At 33.9% G+C, this 11,632-nt stretch overlaps 1 protein-coding gene across 1 annotated transcript in view; it reads right to left on the reverse strand.

The window, feature by feature from the left end:
- Positions 1-4,401: 4,401 nt before the first annotated feature.
- LOC108372694 (myosin heavy chain, non-muscle-like) overlaps positions 4,402-11,632 on the reverse strand; it is a gene marked incomplete at its 5' end in the record, with an annotated part of 30,467 nt that continues 23,236 nt past the window's right edge. Inside the window, one exon of the mRNA XM_017628440.1 lies at positions 4,402-5,715. Within this exon, the coding sequence (XP_017483929.1) occupies positions 5,589-5,715 (127 nt within the window). The remainder of the gene's footprint in view (positions 5,716-11,632) is intronic.

The following is an 11,632-nucleotide window of genomic DNA, read 5'->3' on the forward strand; positions in this document are numbered from 1 at the left end:
AACTACTTCACCTCGGTTTCGTTTTCGGCGATTTGGAAAATATATGTTTTGCTAAGATAGTTTGACGAAATATTTATATTTTCAGTATTTATTAAATTTATAAAGAATAATGCGGCTTGAGTTATTATAAACATTTAATATTGGTAATACAATTTTATCATGTTAAACAAAATATATAAAAAATTAAAACCTTATATTTAATGCATAGTTTTTTCACTTTTTATGTATTATATTTTTTTTATGTAAGAGGAAAACATTAGATATATATTTATATGTGTGTAGTATATGCATATGTCTTAAGTACAAAATACAAACTGGAAAACCATATTCAAACAGACGATTACGAACTTGTGTTATACATACTTTATTTTAAGAATTAGCGCCTGTCCGTCTGTTTCGAAAGCACAATGCAATATACTGAATTAATTAAAATTCTAATACGTTTTATTGCGTATGTTCTTTTCCGCAACTAATACACATACACAAATAGGCACTATTTTTGAAGATGTAAAGTGTACGATACAAAATATTTGAATGTAGAATGAACAGTTACGAATTTCAATAAATAAGAGGCATGGCAACATACAACGCGCAACGTAACGAGCCCTAACCGCCAAAATAACGTAAGCGACATTTATTTCAAAATTTTCTTTTTGATACAGAAATTCATCTAGATGCTCCAGGAATATTTCTGCATCAAAAAGAACATTAAAAAAAAAATGTCGCTTATAATTTACAAGCAAAACAAACATTAGAATTATTTGTTTTTATATTGCTTTGTAAGTTTGTACGAATATTTGTTCGTTCGTGGAATGGGCGATAAAGCAATAATAGCCCTGCAAACCAGTTTCCGAAATCTTAACGAAATCTTTAGGAGGATCTCATTTCTGTAACGATTTTTTTACAAATCTTGGAAGAAAATTATAGGAAGTGGTTGACACGAACTCGTAAAGAAATTTATGTTCGATAAAGAAAATTCTGGATAGATTCTACAAGGAATTCTTCGAAGAGTGCACAGTGTATTTATTTTAGAAAATTCGGCAAAAAATAGGATGAGATACTTACGAATTCTTTAAAATTTCTCTACAATTCAGAATACTCTGAAAAAATGGTTTGCAGGTAAATGTAGAACATTTGGCAGACAAGAGAGAGTAATGTTAGTTTGAGAGAAAGGTGAATTGGGCTGGATTATACGAAATTGTGTTGATGGCACATTGCAGAACATAACAGCGAAGTTGGGGTGTTTCCTCGCACTTGTACGCTATATAGCTGTGTGCGGGCGAAAGCTATGCTCCTAAAGTTTAAAGAATACTGGTGGTCAAAGTCAGCATTTTCATATTATACATATGTATTCATTAGGAATGATTGGTATTCCTAGTGTTAACCCATTGCAATCTGAATTGAGTAGTCCACTTGCAAAGTGCTATATGTAAAATTTTTTCGATTTTTAGTTTTTGGTGGTTAACGTGCCAGTATTTAAAGTAGTTTCATGCCCACTAACATTACAGTGCAAAATCCTTATATATTCTGAATAAAATAGCGTCAAATGTTAGCTACTCTAGCAAAAGTCGCTATAATACTTGCTGTGTGTATATATGTATACACTTTCAAAATTCGCTATAATATTTATTGTACGTATTTATACAAGTTCAAAAGTCTCCATCTTCTGATGAACTTAGAAAACTGCAAGAAAACGTGGACCGATCTTCATGAAAGAGAGAACGCGAAAAGCTAAAAAGGCTAGCTATGTAAAAGTTACTGTTCCAAAACTCGCTATATTAATTTTTTATATATAAAATTTTCAAAGACTACCATATTGCGATTTTGTTTTTTAATGTTATTAGGCTCTTATTTATGCAAATTTTTAGATAATAAAAAAAGATACAACTTGGATTTTACTTGTTGTTGTAGACGGTTTTTATTTTATTTATGGCTTACTATTATAAAATCACATAACGCTCTTTGAAAGTGGACTGCTCAATTATTTGATGCAGTATTAGAAGAATTAAAAACATGAATAGTAAAATTTATATATGAGTACAGTTGTATTTCTTCTATATATTATCATATAAACTCAATTTAGAAAGACTGCATCCGAAAGCATTAAAAAAAACCGGAAAATTCAGGACAGAATAACACCTTCACATATTGATTTATTTATATGCTCCAGTCGGCAATTGGAACGGTTCTTCATTCGTGATAGTTCTTTAATAAGATCCTCCCTTTGCTTGTATTCGAATAGTTCTTGTGTTTGATGGCGAAAGCAACTAACACAATCGGAAGTTGACTTGCTCGGTGCATGTCAACTCTCCAGCTCCAAAACATAAAAATAAACTGCTTCTAACAGAGACTTTACTAATTTCTGCCAACTGGAGTGCAATACTAATCTGCTAAAAGTTTTGTTTGGAATATGTCGAGAGTTTACATTCAGTAAAATGAATTATTGATACTAAGATGCATGTTTGACTCATACATCTATAGTAATTTATATTTGCCGCCATCGATTCGCCCACAGTTAGCGAGTGCCGAAACAAATGAAATCAATGAAGTGCAACCAAACTCGCCATTTGCCATTGCTGCTAGCTANGGTTTACATTCAGTAAAATGAATTATTGATACTAAGATGCATGTTTGACTCATACATCTGTAGTAATTTATATTTGCCGCCATCGATTCGCCCACAGTTAGCGAGTGCCGAAACAAACGAAATCAATGAAGTGCAACCAAACTCGCCATTTGCCATTGCTGCTAGCTACATTAGCCGTCATCGATTCGCCACTTCTCGCTCGCTATGTTTGAGTTCCGGTCGCTTAAAGAAGAATTTTGCATGTGAAAGCAACAACAAAGTTAGCTAGCACGGATAGACGATAGCGAGTTTGGTTATACCTCATCGAGTTCGTTCGTTTCGCCACTCGCTAACTGTTGGCGAATCGATGACGGCTGTTAACAGAATTTTAAGCTAGCTTCAATAAATGGGTAACACTTAATCAAAGATGAACTATCTGAAATTCGTGTTTATTGGGCACGCATGTACTTTTACTACATATGTATGTACTAGGGATGTTAATTTTTTCGATTTTTACGAACCCGGCATTTTGGGGATGTCATTATCACAATCCCGGGATTAGTCCCGGGATTTAGATATTTATTACTTTTCAATAACTTAAATCGAAAAAATTGCTTCTACCTCTCCCACCCACTTTTTATTTAAAGTGGCGTTTTTATTTTTTTCTCTCTGACATCAGGATATATTTTAAAGGACTTTGTAATTTCAAAGATATGATTAATTCCAAGTTATTTAAAAAATTCAAAATAAATAAATAAATATGGGTACCAAATGAATGAGAAAATTTGTTTAGAATTAAAAAAAAAAATAAAGTTTTTTGGATTCACAAGAACGAAAGGTAATTTTTTAAGCTGATAAAGTTAGAAGGACGAAAAAGGACATTTTAATATGTACCAGTCCTTGTGCACCAAAACATTTAATCTGATTAAATTCTACAGAATTGCCTCTTTAATTTGATACCTATGCTTCATCTCTAAGCACATTTCACAGAAATGCTTAAATCATTTTTCAATTACTGAAGTTAATGTGAAAAACTAAAAACACAATTTTACAATATTTGGCCCATGGTTTCGCGAGTATATTGATTTTTGTGTGTAAAATTTACTATCGCAGGGTGTTATATGTATAATGAGCTAGACATTTATAAAAAAATATTAATTATTAAATAAAAAATAAATATAGCCAATACTGGTCAAGAGAAGTAGTTACTATTATTGCCATTAGTACAAATTAAAAATCGCGAAAATCCCGGGATTATTTGCCAAGAATCCCGCGATTTTCCGGACCTAAAAAAGGCCGAGATCCCGGGATTAACATTCCTAGTATGTACGTATGTACACATATGGGCTATTTTCTATACGCAGTTATCTCATACCCCAATTTTTTTTATACTCTTCTGATTCTCAGTGACCGTAACGAAAGTTTAATTTAAAAAAATACTTTTTAATAATAATTATTTTTTAATTTTAACTTTTCGCTTGGAAAATAAATGTTACTGAGTAAGTTACAATATGGTGTGTATATATTAAAATAGTTATTATTGTTTGTCAATATCATCACCTAAAGCGAATTACGATTGATTAAAAAATATTTGTTGTCTGCAAAAAAAATATCTTTTATTTNCTATTTTTTAATTTTAATTTTTCGCTTGGAAAATAAATGTTACTGAGTAAGTTACAATATGGTGTGTATATATTAAAATAGTTATTATTGTTAGTCAATATCATCACCTAAAGCGAATTACGATTGATTAAAAAATATTTGTTGTCTGCAAAAAAAATATCTTTTATTTTCTGAGCAATAAATGAAAATCATTTTTATATGTGTTTTATAGCAAAACTACAAAAAATGTTAGCACATAAAAGTAGAAAAGGGTTCCCTATGAAAGAATCATTGCTCTTACAGTAGGTACGTTTTTTTTCGTTCTTGATATCTGATAAACAATCATTATTTGGGGTCCCTGTCATTTCGTTTTCCCAATTAAGCACAACGGTTTGCTTTAAAAATAAAGTTTGTTGGCGATATATTTTTGTGTGATCATGTGAAAATTCAAATCTGTCCTGCATACACCAACGACCAGTATTGAACGCATTTATTAAGGCACGGCATGTATCTTTCAAAAAAATTTAATACTTGAGGTGTGGGAATGTGCAATAAATCATTTTATACACCGATATATGTATGTATGTACGTATTTTCTCAATTTAATTTTGTTGGTTTTCAGAGCAGATGTTGTACACTCATGGTACATATGTATGTATATACGCCCCTGTCTCACGCCATATCCTTAAGAAGGTTTTAAAGGTTTCTAACAAGTTTAGGTGATAAAATCCTATTCAATAAGAAAATACACTGTACACTGCAATTAAATCAAAATCAAGCATTGGTTAACGAATTTAGAAAAAAATTTGAAATATTCTGATTCTTTATTCTAATCACTCTGCTTCTAATAATAATAATTACAAGGAAACAACGGAAGTACTCGGAAAAATTGCAACCTGTATAACGAATACACACTGTAAAGTTTAGTGTATACATAACGTGCCAATAAATATTCCGTTTTACCCTGTATATTTTTATAATTTTATTTTTCTCTTAATTGTATAAATGCAATTTTCCGTAAATACTCAAATACTCGTCTATGGGCTCACCTAAATTATGGTATAAATTTGGTAAATCGGCTATGCATTTGTTTGGTACGTTTTGAATTTATATATACGGGCATGCATTATACATACCTCTATGCTTAAGTGGAGAATGTATGTATAAAAGTCACGTGGACATATAAAAAGTATACAAATGTTTTTAATTGATAATCAATACGGTATTTTCGATACTTTTTCGCGTATTTTTTAAATGTTGTATGGGTGAAGTGCTGTTTTTCTATAGCTTGATAATTTAGTTGCTGCTAACAAAATAATTGTCGGCAGAGAAATGGAGTGTTTGATTTTGTAAGTAATAAGCGAAATTAAAATATGTTTCGTATATTCATTCAATTAAAAATTTAGCTTTAATTAATATGTTAATTGCCGGAATCTTCGCCGTCTAAGGATTCATCTTGCACCGAAGAATTATCATCGATTCGCTTCGACGACGATGGCGTGCCAGTCAAGCGACTCGAACTCAGACCCATACCCCCACCAGTTCGCCTGCAATGAAAGTATAAGTACAAGTTAATTAAGAAATACGTATTAAATTTCTATGAGCAAAAATCGCTAAAACTAATATCAAAATTCGTCATGCATACTGAAAGTTAAACACTTATCAATATGTATGTATGTATGTATGTATGTATGTATGTATGTATGTATGTATNGAACACTTATCAATATGTATGTATGTATGTATGTATATATCACACTGTTCTCCAAACTTTTGTTTTTTCAAAATTTCCCAGTTGTCAGAAAATTAAAAAATATTTCTGAGCTCATGTTACATGATTCAATAATATTGAATTATGCTCATGTTAACCATACAAAGCTTTACTTTTCTTTTCGGAACAAAATATACCTTTAGGTCTTGCACACTAAATCCAAAGGGTTACAGACCAAAAATCCGAAGAGCCTAAAACCATTGTGATAGTTCGCAACGCAATATTTTGACTTTATTAATACGAATTATCACAAAACAGCAATCAAAACTTGACAGAGAAAAGTGACTATTCGATGCGAGTAAACCAGTCATTTTGTGCTGAAAAAATTTTAGCTGGCAAGAATTATCCATCGCGAAACCATGTGATTGAACTTTTTGTAAACAACGAAGTTTTTGTTGTGAATTTAAGTCTGTAGCTTTTTGACAATTCTCAAGATCTCTTTATGTAGCGGTTACTAATTTAGATTCTATAAATATTTCCTGCGAACACTAAACGCTCAGTTTCCGAACGACCTGGGTCCGAGCGCTGGTCAAAGCAATATCGCAAAAAATAGGTTTTTTCTTCACAGCGGTTGGCCCTCGGCAGAGAATGGCAAACTTCGGAGTATATTTCTGCCATGAAAAAGATTTCATAAAATCCATTTACCGTTCGAAGGCAGCGTAAAACTGTAGGTCCCTCAATTATTGTAACAACATCAAGATGACAGCGGTTGGCCCTCGGCAGAGAATGGCAAACTTCCGAGCGTATTTCTGTCATGAAAAAGATTTCATAAGATCCATTTGCCGTTCGAAGGCAGCATAAAACTGTAGGTCCCTCAATTATTGTAACAACATCAAGACCACCACAAATTGGGGGAGAAGCTCGGCCAAACACTTAGCGTGTAAGCGCCAAAATATTATTATCCGAATATCCGGCTCATAACATTTTGGAAAGATCAAAGAAAACAACAACCGTATTTTTAGCGAGAGACAAATTATCATCCTTTAAAAGAAAATTAAATTTATATATTACCTGTGTGAGAAAGAAAAGCATTGAATGTTTCCAACCTTTATACAACTTTCTACAAGAAACGCGAATGCAATGTAAAATGTCATAACTGGGGACTGATAACATCTCCTGAAAGCTTTGTCAGATTAATTTTCGGATGGTAGTAGTGATATCGATGGGGTACAAATCCATTTACGAGGCACTCACAGATCTTCAGAGTTCTTCGACATTGAAACAAACATTTAAGTCTGTGTCTCTGAACGAGTTTTTGGTTAGCGTTAGGAGTATGGATGGCAAAAAAATAAAATAACCGATTAATTAATCACATGATTAATCACAAAAAAAAATAATTGAAATTATTGAGAAATAATCGTTTAATCGAATTTTTAAAGGAACTTAGCAGCTTTTGATATTCCGCTTTAGTTCTTGGATTTGACAATTTAAATAAAAACTAATTTTTTCTTTTGGGTGACCCTTCGCCTTCGTTTNAACCGATTAATTAATCATATGATTAATCACAAAAAAAAATTAATTGAAATTATTGAGAAATAATCGTTTAATCGAATTTTTAAAGGAACTTAGCAGCTTTTGATATTCCGCTTTAGTTCTTGGATTTGGCAATTTAAATAAAAACTAATTTTTTCTTTTGGGTGACCCTTCGCCTTCGTTTATGTACAAGAGATTTATGAGCGGCCCAGAGATCGAACTCATTTTCTACTGATTACAGTGACGACTCGCTACCCGGTTCCTTAAGATCATCTACGCACATTATTTCATTTCGTAAGAACTTCATTACTGAGGAAAATGCTAACGGATCTTTAAAATGAATTTTTTTGAACATCGGGTCGAGTAAAGCTGATGCAGCTAGCAAAAAAGAATGTTCGATGGATGGATTTTAGGCAATTTAGAATTGATATTTCTTTAAAATATTTTTACGATTTTACAATTGATCGATTAATGAAACACAGGACTACGATACAATTAAATCGGAAATTGGACAAAAATAATCGATTAATTTAATCAAATGATTAATCGCTGCCATCCCTAGTTAGGAGTGTATACCACCAAAGTAGCTAAAAATGCAATCGTAACTTTGCTTACCTCTGTCAAAACGTGTCGTTGTGAAATAACGTTTCAGTTTACAGCTATACAAAAAAAAAAAANAAAGTAGCTAAAAATGCAATCGTAACTTTGCTTACCTCTGTCAAAACGTGTCGTTGTGAAATAACGTTTTCAGTTTACAGCTATACAAAAAAAAACTTCGGATCGAAATTGGATCTACCCCAGAAATGCGCTTACAGCTTTTATACATAATACTGAACTATAAATCAATAATTAATAAAACCGTGAAACAATTTCGTTCTTCACATTAAAAGTTAAAATATGTTTACTATTTCTAATAAAAAATTTTTTGTACTTATTTAAATTTCAGTGCCTAAAAGCATAGACAGATAGCAGCGTTGATCGGGATTATGTAAGTTAATTCCCAAACTTAACTCGGATCAAGGGAATTTTCGATGACAACACNGTTAACTATTATTAAGTTTACTATTTCTAATAAAATTTTTTATTCTTATTTAAATTTCAGTGCCTAAAAGCATAGACAGATAGCAGCGTTGATCGGGATTATGTAAGTTAATTCGCAAACTTAACTCGGATCAAGGGAATTTTCGATGACAACACTGACCAAAACTCAGAGAGCATAGAATACAGAGAATATGCAAAACTAGCATGGACATATCGCACGTTTAATAATATATAGATGTAACTCAAAATTTACGTTTTTGGAGATTTCATTATGCGATTAAAAGCTTGATAAGTAGAATATGTTTAGTTTAACAGATAACCAAACTTCCCAAATATGGCGAAGATATGTGTACTCAATACTTTTCACTGCAATCCAAGTAGGTATCGAAAAAAAGTACTTGTATCGGAAGCCCAAAACTTATTATGCTAAAGCATCTTCTTTGAAAAGGAACCCATTAGAGGGATGGGAAGATATGCGCACTTCATTTCCGCAGCTATATAAGCAAGCCCGTCTATACATAACGGTTGTTGAGTCATCTATCCCTGCGAGAGACTTTTCTCAAAAACAAGTACAACTGTATCAAAATCTCGAAACCGCCTTTCACGAAAACACTAGGAAAAGTTGATGTTTTTGGGAAATATAACAAAAAGGGAGTTATTTTCTTAAACTTAGTTTATATGAAAAAACTTTATCTATTAATCTTGTAAAAATGTATTCTATTATTTTTGAAATCAAATACTATACAAAACAATTGTGGATTTAAATGTTTGTATGAAAAAATATTAAAAGATAAATAATCTTGTAAAAATGCATATTTTTGTGAAAAAAATACAATAACTTTGAAAAATAAGCAAAATCGTAGTTCTATGGATCAGATCAACTCGATACCTTCCCGATAGTGAGTAGGTATCGATACCTTGTTTGATACAAGTACTGATTTGAGTACTACCTTGATGGTATCGATTTGTCACTAACCACCATACTAATTTAAATTGAATAAGAACTTATTTGAATTAATACAGTGGCTGCATTACCGACACGACAAGGTTGATGTCCATGTTAGTTCTGCATTTTCTTTGTGTTCTACGCTCCCTGAGCAAACAAAGCAGCTAGTTTCTTCATCCGCGGTAGAAGAGAGCTGAGAGCTCATTCCCACGACAGCCGGTTCTACGTACCGGAATGACTCGGGTTTTACCCGACCAAGGGCTGTTGTTTCGGCGATCTAACCCCGTTTAGGTCGGCGAAGTATCTCAGAAGTTGTTCGTCCATAGGGCTACATTCGCTACGTTTTCTCCTACTCAGGGCTGGCATCGAGTCAAACCCAGGGCCAGAAACCTACACCTGCTGTGTATGCCAGAGACGACTACACCACAACTCCACCTCTGTCAAGTGCAATGCTTCTTGTAATGATAATGTAATTATTTTATATACATAATTATTAAAACTTGTTATGATAGTAACAACAAAAAAGATCGTGTTATCACTGAGTCAATCTGATGATTTCTTCCCTGACAAATGAAATTTTGAGGTCTTGGTGAGTGGCATAGTTAGTGAAATACCAAGGAGCATTAACAATACTTCTTTGGGCCTTCTTTTGATACCGCTGTAGTATTTCTGTTTGAGTTACTCGCAGTACCCCATAGTTACATAGCGTATGTCCAAACCGGCTTCAGCATAACTTTGTGCAGAAGGATTTTGTTTTCTAAACTCAGCTAGATTTTGCAGCAGCAGCCAGTACATTCTTAATGTTTTAATGCAAGTTGACTTTTTTTCGCTTTAATATGCAATTTCCACGAAAACCTGAGATCAAGATGGATTCCCAAATAATTGACTTGATTGATAAATAAGGTTGCAAACGGTCAAATGAAAATGCGTCATGATACAAATAGTTATGCATATGATTTCATTAATAGTATAGTATATGGCGTATGAGTAACATTCTTACCTAGTCATATTTTATAAAAAACGAAATTATCTGTTATTATTATTATTTTTTACTGACTTATACTTCTAATATACTTCTACAATCGTGTTCGTGTTTGCGGTATATAATCGTAAATGCGTTTAATTTTTACCTCCACATTTTTTCGGGTGCCCGGGTACCCGGTAATTACCATACTGCCGAGGTACCCGGTCTACCCGGTAGTAAAATAGCCGGGTACCCGGGCTACCCGGGTAATTCAATACCCGGGTAGGGCTTCACCCGCTCATCTACCCGGGTGAAATCATCAGCCCTACTGAAAATCATCTGACTTGTTGCTGAAAATCATCTGACTTGTTGCTGAAATGACGACGAATGTGGTAAAGGGTAATTTATCGTCTCGTATGCATGTATGTATGTATTTATAGCGCGTCTACCATTCAATTGCATTGCTCACTGCTGGCTAGTTGTGAATATGCATACGTACGTAAGTATGTATGTATGTACATATCAATGCTTCATTTCAAACAAGCAAGTGTCTTTGAATGTTTTTGAACTACAGTATCATCACTTCGGCAACACGTCAAACGCGCCTTCAGCAACAAACCAAAGGCGGCGGTTTGACTTCTGCAACAAATCAAGTTAGCTAACTGCGGCATCTTGCCTTCGCCAGTCTTTCACATAAGCTGTCATGCTTTCGGCAACCGTCCAAAGCAGTATCGTGCTTTTGGCAGTCGATCAAATACGGCGGTTGCTGGTTTCGTGCACGATCATTCGGAGTACAGATTTGCCGAAGTCAATATCAGTATGAGCTGTTATAAGCATCGTTCACTTGTGGTGGCTGTATTTGCAAGACAGCACGCTTTGCGGTGGTGTTCGTTCATCCTCCGTTTTTAACGTGAGTAGGCTTAAAGTCACAAAAACAGCACCCTTTGCAATCCCTGACGCAGACCTGAGCATGCCCTAAAGTGGCACCAGCCAAGGCAGGTGTTGCACTTGACTGATGTCACATTACGGAATATCCTGGTCTGACATACCGTGCAGATTGTAGGAGGAACCAGGAGTTGTTGGCGACAGCGTGTGGTTGGTGGTGCGGCTGTGTGTGTTCTATGGTCTGTCGTGGCTATGGTATGGTCTGTGGTGTTATTATGTTGTTGTGCTGTGGTGACTGTGTGAGGCTGCTCTGGTGGACTGTGGTTAGCCGTGGAGCCGGGGGCCACATACAACGTGAGCAGACTGAGGGTCACCACCCCTCGA

Source organism: Rhagoletis zephyria, unplaced genomic scaffold (genome assembly GCF_001687245.7).
Source record: "Rhagoletis zephyria isolate East Lansing unplaced genomic scaffold, Rhagoletis_zephyria_1.1 Rzeph_scaffold_05979, whole genome shotgun sequence".
NCBI classification, from domain to species: Eukaryota; Metazoa; Arthropoda; class Insecta; order Diptera; family Tephritidae; genus Rhagoletis; species Rhagoletis zephyria.